The sequence below is a fragment of the Siphateles boraxobius genome, unplaced genomic scaffold (genome assembly GCF_051911475.1).
Source record: "Siphateles boraxobius isolate OS27281-9 unplaced genomic scaffold, OSU_SipBor_1 16, whole genome shotgun sequence".
In the NCBI taxonomy this organism is placed as follows: Eukaryota; Metazoa; Chordata; class Actinopteri; order Cypriniformes; family Leuciscidae; genus Siphateles; species Siphateles boraxobius.
In genome coordinates, this window is record NW_027508766.1 from 5,399,149 (window position 1) to 5,419,465 (window position 20,317).

The 20,317-nt window shown below is 36.6% G+C and overlaps 2 protein-coding genes across 3 annotated transcripts in view; both read left to right on the plus strand.

The window, feature by feature from the left end:
- The first annotated feature begins 350 nt into the window (after positions 1 to 350).
- On the plus strand, positions 351 to 6,157 carry mrpl1 (mitochondrial ribosomal protein L1). Its single transcript, XM_077231305.1, has 9 exons — positions 351 to 457; positions 1,009 to 1,117; positions 1,243 to 1,507; positions 3,783 to 3,866; positions 3,992 to 4,063; positions 4,245 to 4,356; positions 5,457 to 5,554; positions 5,700 to 5,781; positions 5,996 to 6,157. Exons 1-9 carry the CDS (start codon positions 427 to 429, stop codon positions 6,091 to 6,093), a joined length of 951 nt encoding a protein of 316 aa, XP_077087420.1. The 5' UTR covers positions 351 to 426; the 3' UTR covers positions 6,094 to 6,157.
- A 1,032-nt stretch (positions 6,158 to 7,189) lies between these two features.
- Positions 7,190 to 20,317, plus strand: part of fras1 (Fraser extracellular matrix complex subunit 1) — a 127,992-nt gene continuing 114,864 nt past the window's right edge. For both annotated transcript variants that reach the window (XM_077231329.1, XM_077231330.1), the window contains exons 1-2: positions 7,190 to 7,640; positions 8,577 to 8,608. In XM_077231329.1, coding sequence (XP_077087444.1) covers positions 7,574 to 7,640; positions 8,577 to 8,608 — 99 coding nt within the window. In that variant the 5' untranslated portion in view covers positions 7,190 to 7,573. The remainder of the gene's footprint in view (positions 7,641 to 8,576; positions 8,609 to 20,317) is intronic.

The following is a 20,317-nucleotide window of genomic DNA, read 5'->3' on the forward strand; positions in this document are numbered from 1 at the left end:
AAATAATACTTACACTATCTACAGCTTTATTTTATTATTGCATGCCTTTAAAAACATAGAGTACACGCATTCATAAAGGGACACGTTTATAATAAACCTGCAAGAAGAAGAACTTGCTGTAACATTTTTACCTTTAATGTGTAACTTTTGTGTATTTCATGCAGGTATGTTGGATTGTTTGTATAAATGGGGCAAATAATGTTATTGATGGTGGACGAGAAGGCATTATGTAACGAGCATATTAGCTGTTTGTTGTCGTATCTACAAATATAACGCATGTATAGAAATTAATTTCTAAGTATGCACAATATTTTACCAAAGCAAAGATGCGCACAACAATCATAACGATATTTGTGAATGGGAACGATTAAACGGTGGTTGATGATTTAGACGGAACATTAAAGTGTAACACACAATTCTGTCAACATGGCTGCCCCCTCGAGGAGTCTTTTAAGAGGTCAGTTTTAAGCATTACATATTGTTTTAATTATATTCTGTTTATTCCAATGTATTTTCATGATTAATAACATGCAACCTGCCATGTGCAGAATACACGAGCTGATCGTACAATAACTACTGAAGCTAACAGTTTTCACCACGATCTCTTATAGTTATGCTTATGTGAATTTATGCAGCGTGTCTGTCAAAATGATAAATTATATTATTTTAATATATATTAGATGCATTATTTTGAATTGAGTAAACGGAAAGGAGCCACATGTTTTTAAATTGTTACATAAAATGGCCATGGTAACCAATAATTGATGGCAGTAATGATTGCTCACAGTATCTCACAGTGACAAGTTCTGTAGTAACTATTGTTTCTTGATGGAAACTTTGGCCAGCATGGTACATTTTGCAAGAAAGTTGCCTAGTGGTTAATCTCTTAATCCACTCCCTTTAGTCTCTTTACTAATGAGTAGTTAGTTGTAATGTAACCATTAATATAAATCAGTTGACCAAGTCATTTTAATTCTATTATGCTCATGTGTCTTGTTTCAATCACAGTATTACCCAGGTGTCAGAGTTTGTTCTTCACATGGAGAGCTCCTTCTGTCTCCTGCAGCTCACTGACTGCAAACAGACAGCAGCATGTAAGATCCTACATTGCTACCAAGTAAGTTCCCTTTACATGATCTAGTCTTTACCATTGTAAAAAGGTTGTCTAATAAAATTAAAAAAAGAAACCATGCAAAAACAGATGCAAAGAGGAGTCATGTTCTTCATTAACTCTTTTTGTAGACACAAAGAGAAGAAAGAGGAGAAGGTTCAAGAAAAGGTGGTGAAAGAGAAAAAAAAGGTGGATGACAAAGACAGGCATAAACCATATGGACTCACATACTGGGCTCCAGTAGATGATGTGTACATGGTGAGGTACTATCCAAAACCTGTCTATGAGACACCCGTGGCCATTGAAATGCTGAAGAACTTTCAGAAACTGGACTTCAGTCCTGAAAACCAGCCTGTTTACATTAATCTACGTCTGGACATGAAGCTGGAAAAAAAGGTACGTCTTGTGTGGTTGTTTTATTAAGCTAAGTTTGATTAAGGTAATATTTGCGTAAAATAATAAATTAAAAGTGCAGTCTGTAAGAGTGACAACTAGTAGTTGAAATGAATACTGCAGTCCAATTCAAAACATTGGAGATCGTTTCTCCCACCACCTGCTCCTCAGACTGGACGGCGCCAAAGTCCTTTTAGGCAAGTCATGCCACTCGGCCGCCATCTTGGCAACGCCACCGGGCAGCTATTTTGGACTAACAAGACCAGGCTCCTATCTAAATGAATGGGCAGAGAGTCAGAACTGTACTTCAACTGGTCACCGGGACATAAAAACTGCATGTATAGAAACAGCAGTAAAATATGATAAAAATCGCTGAAAAGTTTGATTTCGCCCCAAAATAAGGTTTAAAACGCCTTTTTCCCCACAGGTTATACTTTTACCACGCATGCGAAAGGGTTCTCTCCCTCTCTGACGTGCGCGCTACAGGGCTTGAAGCACAGTATGTGCGAGCTCTTGCTCGCTTGCTGTAGATTCCGGGAGATTTGAACTAATTTGCGGGCATCAGGGAGCCGCTATCAATATGCGGTAGACACTTGGGATGTCTGATATTTACAAAACGCACACATACACTGCATGTCAAATCTGCCGCCTTTTCAAACAGTAACGTATTTTCCCCTGTCGCAAACCTCAACTATGCGCATGCATCAGTGGAACCAGACGATAGGCTTAAATGTTTCCCGTCTTGATTGTTAGAAGCAGACGATTGGCTTTCCAGCAGGAGGGGCGGGACATGTGCATACAACCGCCATCTTTGGTGTTACGGGTTTTCCCTATATAGTTGTATTGAGGTTTGAGTAAGTGGCATGTCTCTATATAAATTGTCTCTGACGGCGCTTACACGGGTTGCCAGTTTGAGCACACGCAACAGGAACGAGCGCAATGGACAATGAAAACTGGCAACGTGCAGTATCACAAACAAAATCAAAAACAAACATTCCAGCCTGGAAATGCACATTTCAAAGTAAAATAACTGGCTGTAGAAGTGTTTTTCAGAGAAACGAGTATGTGAACTTAGCATGTTTCCTCAATATCTGCAAACATATTATGGTATGTTTATGCTTTAGTAGAGTGAAAGAGTTACATACAGCACCTTTGAGAGAAACGTTTTGAACTACTGTTCAAAAGTTTAGTGTCGGTAAGATATTTTTAAAAAATGATTTTGAAATTAGCTTATGAAATCAACTTATGCTTACCAAGTACGCAAATGTTAAATAAAGTAGTATTTTGAAATATTAAAACTCATATTACTAGTTTGTATGTCTAATCTTATCCAAGTTTTAATTGAATTTATAAAATGATTGTAAATTAATGAATTTGAGTGGTTGCGAAAACTATTGCACTACTGTTTTGTAAGTTTGAGGTCAGTAAAATCTTTTAATGTTTTGAAAGATGTTTTAAGTTTGCCAAAGTTGCATTTATTTAATCAAAGTACAGTAAAAATAGTAATATTGTGAAATGTTATTGCAATTTAAAATAAGTATTTTCTATTGTAATGTTTTAAAATGTAATTGTTTTTCTGTCATGGTAAAGCTGAATTTTCAGCATCATTACTCCAGTCTTCAGCGTCACATGATCCTTCAGAAATCATTCTAAAATGCTGATTTGCTGCTGAAGAAACATTTCTAATCGATGTTTCTTCATGTGCTACTTGCAAGTTCAAAAGAACAAAATTTATTTGACTTTTCTTTAGTAGTACTTTTGATAATGTAATGCATACTTGCGGAATAAAATTAATTTCTGGCCCTAAACCACAAATAATTCATCTGCAAAACTAGAGTAACTAACCCTGAATTAATTCTGCTAAAAGTTTTGTTAGTTTGGTGGAAATGTGTCCAGGACAGAGCTTTCCCGTGCTTTATTTGCAGTTGTCAGAGACAAGTTAAAGCTGTTATGGAGCTGTTCTTGCTTCAAGAAAGCTTAAATGTATTAAGTTCTGCTGTTCTACACCATATTATGATGATTCTTGAAGGTTATCAAGTTTAATTGCTGCTAAAATACGTAGTATGTGATTAATACAAAAGTCTGTCTTTTCTTGTCATGGTTCACTTTAAATTAAATAGGTTCAATGAGCTAGAAACAATGTTATTTTGAGTTAACTGGATGAAAAATACTTCTCCTTAGCTTGTTTGCAGAAACATTTCAGCACTATAACTGCAACAAACAATTATTTTTAAACGGAACATTAAACCTTAATGAAATTCCATTTGTTTTGTTTCAGAAAAAAGTGGATCCGTTTGTTAGCACAATTCAATTACCACATCCCTTCAAGTCGAACAACAACAGAATAGTGGTTTTCACTGAGGTGGGAGCATCACTCTGTGGTTTACGTTAAACATTATAGATATCATTGACTGAATCGATTTTACAGCTTCAGTTCAGGAGACTTTTCGGGTTACATACATTAATTCTAGAGATATGGCTTTACAGAATCCAGATCAAGCCAGAATAGCGATGGAGAATGGAGCAACAGTTGCAGGTGGAGCAGAACTGATTGACAAGGTAAAGCTCATGAGAACTTGTTGGCTGAGTAGAGAAGGTTAACTCCTAAAAAGGTCCAGTTACCCTGAATTCAACCTACGTTTTGGCTATAACATAGTAATCATTTATTGAAAAGAGCATTGTTGATTTTTTTGCAATTGCTCATTTACTGTGTGTGCCTTTTAATCAATGGTAATTACAGATTTTAGTTGATGAGATCACAGCAGATTTCTACTTGGCTGAGCCAGACATTCTACAAAAGCTGCTTCCTTTGAAGAACAAGCTGAGGAAGAAGTTTCCCAAGAGCAAGAGAGGTCAGTGAGTTTCCCCATGTCATGTAACAGGCATGGTCAATTAAAGGGATAGTTCACCTAAAAATGAAAATTCTGTCAGTATTTACTCACCCTCATGTTGTTCCAACCCCGTAAGACCTTCGTTCATCTTCGGAACACGAATTAAGATGGGTGGTGATGGCGCAGTGGATAAGACACATGCCTGTGGTGTGAGAGACCCGTGTCGAATCCACTGTGAGACACCAATGTGTCCCTGAGCAAGACACTTAAACCCTAGTTGCTCCAGAGGCGTGCGATCTCTGAAATATAGCAATTGTAAGTCGCTTTGGATAAAAGCGTCAGCTAAATGAATAAATGTAAATGTAAGATATTTTTGATGAAATCTGAGAGCTGGATCACCATTCCATAGTAGTCCATAGGCTTCTTCAGGGATTGAAACTTGCCGGCCTCGAAAAGTCATCAAAGACATCGTTAAAATAGTCCAAGTGCCTACAGTGGCTCAATCTTAGGTTTATCAAGTGACGAGAATACTTTTTGTGCGCAAAAACAAACAAAAATAACGGCTTTATTTCAACTATACATTTCCTTCTCTGTTGGCCTTGAGTCAGTTCACATTGTGTTATAGTGTAGAGCTGCGTCACACGTAGGCTCACTATTGGCCGACGCTGGTCATGTGTGTGATGCGGGTAGCGTACAACACAGAAGCACTTACGCTAGTACACTAGTGAACTGACTCGAGGCTCACAGAGAAGGAAATTAATAGTTGAAATAAAGTCGTTTTTTTTTGCGCACAAAAAGTATTTTCGTCGTTTGATAAACTTAAGATTGAACCACTGTAGTCACTTGGACTATTTTAAAGATGTCTTTAAAGACTTTTCGAGGCCGGCAAGTTTCAATCCCTGAAGAAGCTTATGGACTAGTATGGAGGAGTGATCCAGCTCTCAGATTTCATCAAAAATATCTTAATTCGTGTTCCGAAGATGAACGAAGGTCTTACGGGGTTGGAACAACATGAGGGTGAGTAAATACTGACAGAATTTTCATTTTTGGGTGAACTATCCCTTGAATGTACAACTAAATAGTGGTTAAATTTGATTCTTGTGTTGTGTTTCTTGCATCAGGATCTGTAGGAATAAATATACCCAGAATGCTTGCATTGTTCAAGACTGGTCATGAATATATGGTGGAGGACATCCATGTTAACACACAAGTTGCAACAGTAAGTCACATTGAACTGCTTTGGGTGAAAGACATTTCTATCTATATATAATAAATAAGGGCGAGCAGGGTGATATCTGCTTATTTTCATATCTATGAGTTGTTGTTGTTTTACATTTGTTAACTCAGTTTGATTTGTTAAACAGCTGGATATGCCTAAGGAGTGTATTTTGGAAAACATTCATGCCATTGTAAAAGATGTGGCAAGCCATAAACCAGCAGAATTTGGTAAGTAATTAATGTATTAAGTATATGTTTAATTTAGCGCAACCATCTCATAAACTGAGCAAATGCCAAGGCTGAATTCCTTTGAACATTTAAAAACTACAGAATTAAGACGACTACATGTTTGTTACCATGTCCATGCTCACTACAATAGATTTGACATTGGTTAAACTACTGCTCCTATTCTTTGACTTGAATAAAATGTCTTATCTTCCAGGTCCATTTATTGACCGAGCAATTATCTGCAGTAGGTCGAGTGAAGGTTTGCACATCAAAATCGATGAATGGTTGCCACAAGAAGAGAAAAAGGCATGAGCTTTATATGTATATATTTGCATTGTACAAAAATTAGACTGCAATAAAATGGTAAATATGATAACTGTGTGATTATTCTGTAGCCAGGTTTTACAGCAGAGGCATATTTTAGGTAGAGATATGACAGAATTGTCAATAAGGATGCCCTGTTGCGAAGGATTTCGGCCCACATTGACTTTTTTATCATAATGGAGATTCATTTGTTATGATATGGAATGCCTCAAGTTAGTGTATTTAACAGAAAATTGTTCACATTTTGATGTGGGGGTTAATTTTAAGTTTTTATTGGAAAATCATTATCAGTCTTGCAATTTCACAACTATTTGCATATGTGACAAATTTTGCCTCAACTCCACTATAGTCCTCCCTCTGAGGGGAAGAAGTCACTTTTTATATTCACATATTTGTATACTATGTTTAAACCTTCGTACACTTTGGGACTTTTAGGGTTCTTTTCCCCCTGGGTCTTACATCCCCTATCTATAACAGCAGGTGGCAGTAGTCGCTCAGACACTTCTCCTAAACTAATTGGGCTCAAATTTAAGTTTTGTCTTCATTGTTGGCATTTTAAAGATAAGACATAGGCAGGTTTTGTTGCAGACAGTATGTATTAAACCATGAATATGTAATTACAATATATATGTTATATTTAAAATGTTATATTTTACTTTTTAAAAATAGTACTATTCTTTAATAGCTAATCTTACTGTAGGATATATTAATAGATTTTAAAATGAAATTTTAATATAGCATGGTTAGAAAGGTTTGAATTTCTTCAGTTCTACAAAATGTCCTTTTCTGTATTTGCCCATGAATGAGCAGCACAACCAAGGATCAGATTGCGCTACTGCACGTGACTCTCAGGAATCTCTGACCCTAAAGTGCACTACTATTTTAAGTAGGCTATTCAAATTATTTAAACGTTTAATTAACGAAATTTAATTTGCATTGTTCTAAGTTTGGAATGCATGTTTACACAATCTAATTGGCCTAATAAATAAAAAAAACCGCATTAACAGAAGACCACCACAAAACCCCAACCACGTCAAAGCTTTGATGGCCACAGGTTTTGTTCCCACAGTGGTAACTTCGAGGTGACGGAGGAGGGGGTTTCTCAACTCGTGAACGCAGCTGGTCGTGTCTCCAATAACTCAGTTTAAAGAGCAGCTCGTACGCTCAGTGGTCGTTAGTGCGTGTTCCTCTGTAATTACTCGCGTTCAATTTGTCTTTGCTATGGGCCCGTACTTTTAAGAGGCAGGATTTTCGTGTCGGAACTGCTTTCTGTGAGGAAGTTTCGCTGGAGAGCGCACTGGACTGGATGCTTCCCAGTAACGAGACCGACTCTCTGCAAGACTTCAAGCTCAGGCGCTGCTGATTGATTCGAGTCCTCGGGACAGAAACGAGGATGCGTTTTAATTCACATTCAACTTAAAGCGATTGTATTTTTGAGCATTTTGGATTAACAGTTTCTAAAGTGAATATGGGTCCTATTTGGATCCTTCTAACCGTTTTAATTGGATATATCACCATCTCGCCAGAAGCAGAAGGTTGGTGTTCCTGTTATTGTGATTTTATTGAATTCAGTTGAAAATGTGTTGCTATTGGTAGGCTACAACCTGCAAATAAGCGCGGTTAGTTGAATAAAATAGATTTACAAATGTGTGTAAATCAGTTCTCCTGTAGGTGCATGGAAATGCGATAAAATAACAATGCGCAATACAGTGTCCTGTAGCCTACTATTAAATAACTGAATGACTGTCTTGGTGATGCTGCTTATTAAACGGCGTCCACATCCTGTACGTAGGCTATCTCTCTGTATGAATCTTCCTACATCAACTGGTGATGCATTTGCGTTAATTCTATAACACACCAGTTATTATTATTGGGAAGTTTGATTGACAGTCAACATTATTGCGATTGGTTTTCAAGATGAAAGTGTATCCTGACGGAAGTAGGCTTTCTTTAAGAAGTAAAAATAGACATCCTAACATAGTTAACTTAATCTTAAAAAAAAAAAAGTTTCTGGACCATGTTTTTACGATTATCTGCATGCAATTTATGCAGTTTCTATAATCTTAAATACATTTGTTCCCTTGCCTGATGCCTATAAATGAATACAGTTTAGCTACAGTGTCTTTCAGTTCTCAACTGTAGGCCTATCTGTTAACATGGCAAATGAATGTCAAACTTTTAAAACGGATCAAGAATGATTATAACATGTTGACTGACATCCTTTTCCCTTTACAGCTTTTGAGAGTAGCCTAAACCGTTACATTTCATTAATGAACTGTGTGACAATCTTTTGTGTTCTCTCACATTGGGTGATACTGGCATTTATGAATGTCCAAGACATTTTCGGACACATTATTCTCATGACTGTGACATTTGTCACGAGTAGTAATGAATTGTCATTTGGCCTGCTAGTGAAAGCTGATGTATGGATCCTCTTCCACCCTTGTTCACCTCATTTTTTCCATCCACAGGAGCATGTGTCCATCAAGGCGCATTGTTTGCGGTACGTATCCATTCCTCCTCTTGTTTTCGCTCCCTTTTAATCTGAGTATTAATGTACTTGTGTTGAGATCTGGGGCTCTAAGCAATACTCCTGCTCCATGGTATGCAAGTCAGACATTGTGTCTTTAATTATTTAGTTGCCCATTATCACAGCACTGGCACTGAAATGAGTCACCTGGTAAAGTATCAGTAAGAATGTCTCACAGTCCCTACAGATAGATTTGAGAAGAAATACCTTATAAATAATAAACATGCTGACTTTGTGAATGGTGCTTAGAAGGAGATGGTCTAGACTAGAGATTGTGTAGGCTACCTTGAGAAATGGATAGAAGCCTTATATTCAGGTCTCTCTGTTACAGCTCAGTGCAAATTGTTAGACACCTCTCAGATTCCCTTTCATTTTGCGGTTGTGAATGATGAGATTGCCCTTTTGTTGTTCCCTTTGCAGAACTAATGCTTTCTATGTTAACGTATGTGTGTAATTTTAACCTTCATCCATGATTACTTGCAGGAATATTAACAATTTGAGTGCACAAGCACTTTCTTTTCATTACAAGAGAAAATACCTGCTTCACACAAGCTTCATACATGGAACTGTAGTGCACAACAGATTTTCTTCATGGTTTAATGGGAAATAATGACACATCTTGGTCTCTGCTATTGTGTAATGACAGTAATTAAAAGAAGTGTAAACACTGCAGCAGGATTCTTTCCTTCACTGCCCTGAGAACTGGGAATGGAAGTGAATGGTATGTGCATTATTCCCTAAAACTCTGCTCCTCCTGGGATTCAAGAGGCTTTGTGGGGAAAATGGGGAGCGGGTTGGTAAGACAGTCGTGGGCAGGTGGAGACATGCTGGAGAGAGTCAGGAAGAGGCTCTTTGAAGTTCAAAAGAAAAGTCAGCCAAAACACCTGGACAAGGAGCCCAAGTGTCCTGATATAGGGGAAAAAAGGGCAGGATTTAAATAGCAATTATGGCTCCAAACTCTTTTCAGAAGTCGTTAGCAAATCAAAGCACCAGTTAAGTGAATGCTTAAACCCTGTCAAAACGTATAGCTAATTGGTTTATTTAGTTTCTTGTTGTATTAGAAATAATATTAAGATATTTAATTCTGTGTACTTGTATAGCTTTCTTCAATTCAGCTAATTATGGGTTTTGTGTCAGCTTTTTAACCCTTTGTTTGATGATAGCGATGGAAAGTAAAGGTACACACTACCTTTAAAAGGTTTGGGGTCAGTAAAAGTTTAGTTTAAAGGCAAATACTTTTATTTATATATATGCTTCAAAGAATGCTAAAAATTTAATATGGCTTCCACAAGTATATTAAGCAACACAACTGTTTTCAACATCGTTTTGCACCAAATCATCAAATTAGAATGATTTCTGAAGGATCTTCTGTAGAATGGAATAATGATGCTGAAAATTCAGCGTTGCCATCACAGGAGTAAATTACATTTTAAAATGTATTAAAATAGAAAATTATTCTAAATTATAATAATGTTTCACATTATTTGTGTTTTTACTGTATTTTTGATCAAATAAATGTAATCTCGGTGCATAAGATAATTCTTTAAAAAAAGATCTTGCCGACTCCAAACTTTTGAATGTTATATTAATTTATTCAAATTTTTTATGGTGTCAGAAACTAACCAGTTGTTGTGTGTAGTGCCATGAAGGTGAACATGTATATGTAATCTGAAGAGCCTGTTGAGAGTTATTTGGCAGTTGGTCTAAAGTTTTTCTATCAATATTTTTAGCTCTGCTACTTTAGCTTTCGAAAGCGGAGAGTGTTAAAAAAACAGTAGGTGTAATGACAGATGCAGACTTCTCAAGAGTGTTAATTTCGTTTTAGCAAACAATGGCAGAAAACAGCAGTTTTGTGCATTTTTGCTGTGAAGAGTCCTTGCAATGAATACAGTATAAAGATTAATGAGACCCAGTGCAATAGCTCTCAACCTTTCTATTCAGCAGCACATTCTGAAATAAGGTACATCACCACATCTAAACATATCACTCGTGCCCTGGAGCACAAATTCCTTGCGCTGCAAGTAGTCCGCCTCCAAGCAATCGAAATGTAGGGCAACTCAAGAATTCAACGGTCTAAACACAGACCCCTAAAATGACAGATTTTGGCGGTTTGATTGGTTTAAAATAAAGTATTTAGTTCATTCTAACAAATCTATAATTTGCTTGGAAATCAAATAGGAATTAATTGGGGTAAAATATTTTAAGATTATTTGGGATTGAGGAATTTGGAAATTAACTACTTACGGTCTTGTAAAAAAGATTTGAACCATATCTACTTAGTTATCTTGTTTAGGGGGGTTATTTAGCAATTTTACCAACAAATAGATCACATGCAGAGTAAATACGATTGTGCTGGGTTATTAAATAGAGAGAGCGTCACGTTCACCCATGCCACCCATGATGTTTTTTAGTGTGGTAGCCATATTTTTCAGAGGATAAAGCCTTAGGCTTCATTGACCTCAAGGCTCATGGAGGTTCTCCCCATTTTAAGCCTCATTATTGTGTTTTTCTGATTTTTACATAGAATCTGTTTTAACGATAGGTCACTTAACACTTGACCTGTTTCTTTATGTCTCAATGCAACTAAATCTGAAGTTGAACCCTGAAGACTTTTACATGGGATTGTGAAACATGCATCCAAACATGAAGATAACAAGTATCTACTTCATAGAACTGATCTTCTCTGTTGGTAGCAGTCACAAACCTTTTTATTCACTGTTGGATTTTATGTAGTCACACATATAGGGCAGTATATCATTTGTAGTAGGCAGGGCCTGATTTTATTCATGCTACATTAATGAGTGAGGTAGTTCCATGGGTTTCCTGTTGTGGATAACCTCACATGGCTTGTGTGGGTAATCCAGCAGGCCTTTAGGTAACAAACGGGCTTTAATCCCCTTTCTGGCCCATTGAACACATACAATTTTGTCCCACTTATCAAGCTAAGCAGCAATATGACAAACAATTTGGGCACAGAGCAAAAAGGGAGTTTTTAAAAAGAGTCTTAGCAGTCTTTAATTTCCTAGATGCAGGAATATCTTAGAGCACAGTTCTTGTTCTTCAAACATGCACATAGATACTTGCTTAAAGCAAACACCCTGCTTGAGTAGTAGAAAAGCACTCCAAACCGCCTGAACTGTCTAAAACCTCTGCAAACAGCTAGTTCTTGCTTGATGGTGCCTTTTCTGAGTTGTTTGTCTGAAGGTCATCGCCTTTTGTTCCTCAGTTCATTCCAAGTGATTATCTTACAGCTCTAAATTGAAGCGTGTTTGCACCTTGTCTATTGCTGTGGATAGATTGGTATAGTGTGCATTTTTAAACATGACCTCACTGGAACAACTAACTTTTGTCTAATGTTTATGTTACAAATGTTGTCAAGAACATTTTCTCCAAGCAATCACTCTCTTGCCACCTAAAAAGTTAAACGGAGGCACATTTTACCATACTTATGGCCACGATGGTCAAACAGACGTTATTATTGCATACTTGCATGACTTTCTTTCCTCTGCGCAACACATATGAAGATATTTTGAAGAATGTTGGTAACCAAACAGTTTTGGTGACCATTGACTTCCATTGTATGAAAAATAAAATAAATAAAAACTTCTTTAATGTTCCACAGAGGAAAGACAGTCATACATGTTTGTAACAGATTGATGGTGAGTGAATGATGACAAACGTTTCATTTTTGAGTGAATTATTTGCCAGATAGGAGAGATGAAGGTTGAAGGGTGAGTTCTGTTCAGAATTGAACTGAGGTTGCTTTTTTAATTCCTGAATGTAAGGTGAATTTCAATCGAGGTAGCAAATAGGATATATAAGTGCAATTCAGATTGGAATGTAAGAAAGAAGAATGGATGTGAATTGAAATTCAATACAAAGGTTTTTAGGTAATAAAAAAAAAGCAAAGTTTGTAAAACAAACATTGAATGTTGGCTTGACAGAGGCTTGAAAGTTTTGAAAAAAGGTTTTGCCTTGAAGTATGGATGGATGGATGTTTTGGTCAAATTAGCAAATGTTTACCTAAGGCTTCTGTGGTTTGAGTTTAGTTTTTTCTTAGATTCAAATTTTACTCTAGCTGGGGGTTCAGCATACTATGAGATGGCATGAGAAAGCTTTTGCAATGAACTCCAGAAGATAACTCTTGAGTTCGGCGACCTGTCGCTCTCCCTTAAGTGCAGCCTCTGGCAGTCAGAATAATTCATGTTCAGACTTGATTCAATTTGACATTTGGATTCAACACTTCATGCACTACAATTTCATCCCATGCTGATCCACCAAAAGCTGGAGGTTTCAGAAATGGAGTAACACTGAAGTGCAAGATGATCTGACAGGGCAAATTTCAAAGGTCAATTTGAGGTTGAAAGACTCATAAAGTCTTGATGAGAAACATTTTGGAAAATCTCACGTCAGAGGTTATTACGCATCTCCGTGTGGTTGTCTGCACATCTGTGACTTCATCTTGCTATTGTTCCTGTTGTGTTTTTAAACATGGACCCCTCTGTGAATTCCATGGAGACAAGCGGAGGTGAAACGACTGAAGTGCGGAAAGACGGTAGCCTGAGGAAAGACAGCCAGACAGGGCCTGTCTCTGGCTCCAGCCTTCTCCACCCTCAAGTGCCTAATTTTGGTTTTTGCTCATGTTCTCCTGTTCAGTGGCAAAACAAAGCTTCCACCGTGTGGCCTGCCGCACAAGACGTCGGGACTGAGTTTGCACTTGTTATGCTGGTACAAAGAGATCTTCACACATCAAATCTACAGGTCTTGGCAAAGGTCCCAACTGATAAGAGGGGATCTAACATCAAGCCTCAGCCAACGAAACTATCTTCCAATTTCACGTTCTTCAGCAGCGTTTGGTAATGAACCTAACTTGAGGCAAGCCCCTGGCATGTTCATGCAACAAAATGAATAGCTTATAATCAGCATCATTTCAATCCAGGCTGGCATTTATGAGAGTAATTTAGCCCTGATTTGTTATACACTTAAGGTGTGAGATTCTTATCTTGATTGTGTCTTGGAATATTACAAAGCTTTTTTTCAGAGTGTTGAGTGTAAACTCTGGTGTCTGTTGGAAATATTAATCCACCCTATGAATGGCTCCTTGTCGTCAGGTCCCATTTTAAATGGTGGGGAATTAGAAAGCAAACACACAACAGACTCTTTCAATGCTCCATAATTAAACTCCTTTAATAGCGGGACTGGTCTTTAAATATAAATATGGATAACATATTCACTGCAATCAAAAGATAAAACATTTCAGAGTCAATCATTTACACAGTTTAGTGTCATTCACATTGTCTTTAAAGTTTGTTGTGGTAAAAACATTGAGCGGATGCATAATTATGTATATGTATTATGAGTTGTATTGTGTGTGTGTATACTGTAATAATATATTTCTTTGCTTGTATGATAAGGTGGTTTATTGGCTTTTACGAAGTGCAGCTGATACTTGAGAAATGTGTTAAATACTTTTGAGCTTTTAGATTGATTGCACCATACTGTACTTGTGACATTATCTTAAGCATCTGAAGCATTTTGAAAGGCTTCATTCATTGTCAAAGTTTACTGGTTAGTTTGTCTTTTCTGTTATATAATGGAGTGTGGGTGTTGTGGTCATTTTGTCAGAGGCTTTTTATGAAATTGGATAGAAGAATCTGACTTGTCTTGCATTCACAATTATTAATTTATTATTCATTTATAAATTATTATGTTCTTATGCTCATCCAGGCATTTACTTGTTCATTTGTTTTATTTACAGTAAAACAGTAATATTATGAAAGATCTTTACAACTTAAAGTAGCTCTTTTCCCTTTTAAAACCTTTTAAAACGCAATTTATTCCTGTAATGGAAATTTTTTTAGCAGCCATTGCTCACACAATCCTTCAGAAATCATTCTAATATGCTGATTTGGCACTCAAGATACATTATTACATATTACATCTATAACATGCTGCCTAATATTTTTGTTGAAACCATGATATTGCTGAATAAAAGTTTAAATTTCTTTAAAAAAATCTCAAGAAATTTTTAAATCTATATTTATACATTTTAATTTCCACATTTTATCTCATAATTAACCGTTAGACCACCTCCCCCATCAAAAAGACTCCCAGGGTGTTTTTTAAGAGTTGGATGAGAATTAAAGAGACGTGGGGGGTTCATATCAACACAATGGAGTAGGCGGGTTAAGTGATGGCTAAGGTTATTGACCTTTACACCATGGACCTTTTCGTAAGCAAGACTATAGTGTGAGGGTCGAACCTCTCAGGAAGTGTGTAATGTGTGACTGACTGTAGCAAAAAAAAACAAGTTAGGAAATTAACCAGTATCATTCTCTTTGTTGTGGATTTGTAAACTGCCTTTGGCTCACTTAGTAGTTAATTGTGTGGAAGTATTTAATATCCACATTTTTATAGGAAGATTCCTCCAGTTTTCTTTTACCATTAAACTTTTCAAAGTTTAGGATATTAAATGCTCAGCTACACAAAAAGAACTAAGATCAAAGCTTGTCCTCAGTTGAACTAGTTGTGCCTCGCTCTGGTCTTTTTAGCAGCGGTTTGCTCATTAATCCCTGAAGCCCCTGCTTCTCAGTCGTGTCTAGATGCTGCAAACAAACCTGTGGGTATTTTAATAGAAGGTCATTACATGTGCTCGGGGTCGTGCTTTTTGCCTTCCCTTTAGACACAGGCATTCTTTATCTTGTCTGCTGCAAATAGCAGGCAGCCTCCACCCTCTTTCTTATGCGGAACCGAATCAGCAAAGGGCGCTTACATTTGTAGAAGTCAGGCAAAGTAAACAAACCCCTCTGATTGTTCACCGCCCTCCACACACAGACATCATTAATCTCATCAGTTCAACAGCCAAACCCACTGGAACTGTGTTTTTCCCCTCAACAGTTTTCACATTTCTAATGGGTTAAATAAAGTTTAGGAATTGTTTACACCTGGTATTTATGTATCAGGTGGCCAGCCATTAAAAATTGCGCTAATACCTGGAATTACAGTATATCAGCAGTCACATTGATATTGGTTGTTAAATGTGAGATTATTTCTGGCTGGCCAAATATTGTAAGTTCTTTGAATAAAAATTATTATTATTATTATTATTTTAATCCATGGCACACAGGATATTCTTCTCACATTTGTTTTTTTTAAAGAAAGTTGACCATAAGACCTTTTTTTTTTCTTTATTTCAGTGGCCAAATGATTGTTGAATAGTAAAGAAGTAGTCATGGTCACTCTTTAGATTAGGGTCCAATTCTCACTATTAACTAATTATTAACTATGACTTTTGCCTCAATAAACAGCTAATTACTAGAATATGGTCATGCCAAATACGCTTTATACGTACTTATAAACAGCCAATATCCTAGTAATATGCATGCTAATTAGCAACTAGTTTATTGTGAGAATTGGACCCTAAACTAAAGTGTTTATGATCGACAATTTCACGTAGGTTAATATCTAATATTGGCCAATTTATTGCTTATCTGGCTACCAAAAAATGTACAATTGGATTGGTTATCTGCATCGATTGTAGAAAAAGTTGACATTATGAAAAAAACAATACAGTACATTTTAAGCCATTTAGAGAGCAACTTAAAATATTAAACAGCATGAATTTACAATGTCAAGTTTTGATGGTAGGAGTCCAACTAACAGACTGCTGAACATGCTCAGTTGCACTTGAATAATTAGTATTTTTGGTCAAAGCAAATGATGATTACATAAATATTTCTCATTCAGCATTAATATAGATGTTTAAGCTCTATGTAGTTGTGTTTTTGATTATAATTTGTTGTTAAAATTATGTTTCAAGTTACTATTAGAGTGATTAGTGTTCTTTTCGGTGAAGTTTCTTCCATTTCAAATATTATACCTATTTTGGTGTACAGAAGTAACACTAACCGTTTATGTTTTCTCAACAAACAAGTTAAATAAACTAAGAAAGTTCTACATCACAGTTATGTAATTTTTATACCTAGCTTAACTTTAAACACAAGCTTATTGAACTTGGATCCACAAATTAAAACAATAATTTAAGATTTTATAGAAAATTGTTTTAAGAAAGCACATACCAACCTTAATTGTTAAGTTGATAGAACAATTTTTTCCAGATGTTGAGTTGAGTGTACTAAAAAAGTGCTCAAGCTGTTTGCCTTAAGTTTTGAGTTTTCTCAAATTTTGATTTATTATTTTTACAGTTTAGTATAAAAATGCATCTTTAACTTGTCTCCTTTGACAAATTTACTGTTTTCCATCGAGGTGAACGTCAAGGTCTGTAATGTAATCATATTCATAAAAGATTTTAAGGCTGGTGTGTTGTCTAGTTCAGGCAACTCGCTGCCACTGACTATGATAGAAGATAGAAGATTCATTCTCTTTCCTTTGATATTCTCTTTCTCTCTGGCATAGTTCTCTCACGATGTCTCTGCGTTGAAAGGAATGCTCTTGTTCTTTGTGTCGCCTGACTTTACTCCCTGGTCGAGGGTTGGCTAATGGCCAACAGGATGATTTACAGTTAGACAGTGCTGTGAGACAGCTAATGCTCAATTTCTTTACATTCCCTGTGGTTATCCCACTGCTGTCTTTGCCTCAACACCTGTCTTTTCCTCTTCTCCTCTCCTGTCATCTGTATAACATCAAACGAACACTACACTTAGCCTCTCTCTGTTCAGGTGTCATGACAGTTATTGTTAGCAGTGCAAAACACCTGGATAGAGTCTGCTTTGCCTCTTAATGGGGAAAACTGTAATTTGCAGCGGAAAGATTGTGAAAAAAAGAGAGGTACGGAAGGGGAGGGAAATCCTTCAAGGTATTTTCAGAGGGAAGTGCTGATCTGTCATTAGCTTTGAATGTTTTGTCATTTTACAGGCATATGGGCGAAAATTACAGTTTTGTACGATCAACGCTGTAAAGGGAAGCTGATAACGTTTATGGGAAATGTAATTCATTTATTGAAGATTTGCATTTCCGTTCCTTTACCTGCTTTAGGGCTTCATAGAGTAGTTCAAATCATATCTTAGGGATAATGGTTGGGGACCAAAGATTTAAAACCTTGTTAGATGTTTTACTTTTGATATACTTGGTTTATCTGTGCTGAAGAGGTGTTTGAAGTAAAATGTTGCTGAAATCATCAATGCAGTGAAAGCATTCAAGCTTTCTCTGTGTGGCGAGTGCTGAACAACAAGGCTTGACAGAGCCGTGAATAACTACTGTGCTCTTTTCTCCGGGGTAAGTTTGACAACACATTCACTTTGATAAGCTTGATCCAGGTGTGTCATTCATTTCAAATACTTGGAGCAGCTAAGTGAGTATACATACATAAGTTTGGGGTCAGTAAATTTTCTTTATTTTTTCTTTCTTTATTTTTTTTAAGAAATTGATCGTTCTGACTGATGCGTAAATTGATCGAAAGTGACAAAGACATTTATAATGTTAGAGTTGATTTTGATATTTAAAATAAATAATGCTATTTTAAGCTTGACTGGAGTAATGGCTGCTGAAATTCAGTTTTGCTATCCCAGGAATATTTAATATTTTTTATTTAGATGGTTATATGTAATATTTTACAATATTACTGTTTTTTACTGTATTTTGAATACGCCATTTTCGTAACTTTTTGTTCAAAATGTTTTTTTTTTTATGAAACTTACATTTGAAAAAAAAGAATGCATGAAGCTAGAATAAAATGTTTTTGTTCTCTGTTCTTTCTTATGATATTTTGCATGTTCAGATATTGATGCAACAAAATATTCTAGGGGCCATGAAAATTATGTGAAAATTATCAAAAATGCTGGCGGGAAAGTGTTAAAAATATTAAAAAAATCTTACTAACCTCTGATTTGTGAACGGTAGTGCATAGATGATACACAAAGCTTTCTTCTTTGTGAAATGGACATAATTTGCAGTTCGTTCACAATGTATTATTATTAATTATGCTTTATATGTTCTGTGGTGCTGTAGATTCAACAGCAGTGGTGCAAGAAAACTGACACGTTTCATTTCAATGCAGATTTGTTGAATTTACCTCAATGTCATAGAGATGTCTTATTCAATGTCCCTTTTTGATTGTCCGCATAAGAAACATTCACCATTCATGGTCAAGTATAGTTCAGAGCCTAAATTGGTTTTAACAACCTGACAGACGTTCCACTCCCTGCCCTTAAGTCATACCAAAACAAAGCCATATTAATGAGCACCAGAGGCACTCAAGATAAGCCATATACAAAAGCCTCCTCTTTTTGTCCCTACTTAGGTAAGATTTAGCATTTGGTACCCAGCCCAGTGTTTCTTTACTACTGTTCCATGGAAAGGGAGTGATAATGAGAGAGCAGAGCTTTCACCCACTTCTACTTCATCCTACATTATGTGTGAGGATCACAGAGTCTCTGCCATTAACCATGCTTGTACATTACTGCACTGATCACGTTGGAGGTTTGTCATATGGAAGCACCCTGGTGTTGGCTTTAAAGGGGCATTCGGCAACTCTAGCTATTTCTTCGCTGATTTTCACTTTTGTTGTCTCATGTTTTCTCAACGAGCTCCCCCTACAGCTGTGAGGCGTATATTTCACAACAATGTCGTAAAAAAACTCACTTGCGGCACCCTCCTCCCCGTTTCTACCGCTGCTCATGTGCATTTGTTATTATGGGAGCCGGCCAACTTTATCGTGTGGAGTATGTCTACCGAGGTGGGTAATAAATCATACACATTGAGGGTGACGTGTGTGTTTATGTCGAATTGCCGTAAAGCATTTTGTGTTTCTCGCTCGTTCTCGCTTCTCACGAGACTTCCTATTTCCAATTTACCGGGACGTTAATCCCCATGTTGCAAGGTTGGTTTTCCGCCTAGGAACGTTTGGGGGGAGCGGGGAAAGTCATCATTCTCACCAGAACAGGTTATTTAACCATCTAAATGATTTCTAAACGGTTTTATTAAGTTGAAATAGTTGCCAATTGCCCCTTTAAATGTCAAAAGTGAAAAATGCATATGTGAGTCTAAAAGGACACAGATTTCCCTAGAAGATGAATGGGGCTAAAAATAGCATTTGTATTTTAGGGTTAATTTAAACAGATGTTTCTGACTGGTTTAGCTCTGTGTTTTGTAGGGAATCGACCAACAAATCACTTATCACTAGTTAGCTCTGTATATTAGGCTGGGATACGAGATTTTAACATTGAAAAATGAATAATGTGATTGAGAGATCTGTGAAGCAGATTAGCAGACTTTACCCAGAGAATAGAAAATTGGCCTTTAAGTGGGCCATGTTGCTGTTTTTCCAGTCATTCAGGAATGGGTCAGGAGGTGGACAGGTGTAAGCAGTCAAGGGGCACGTTTTATTGAGCACACTCCCTCTGGAATACAAGTGTTTTACTGCATTGACTGACACTTGTTAAAAGAGATCATAATACTTTAACAGACAGATAAGATGTCCACTGCCATGCTAAATATCTACTCAACCTAAATCCACAAATCATGCAGTATTCACTTGTTTTCCTGCACTGTTTATGGTTTGGATTGATATATTAGGATTCTTAGAGTCAAAGGGTAAAGTGGTTCTGTAATCTTATGAAATGGCATTGCGTGAGCTTAGAATTATACAGTTCTAACTCCGTTTAGAGTAGTTCTGAGAAATTGAGCATCAGAGTTTTTATATCCCTGCTGTTTTGTGAGATGGGA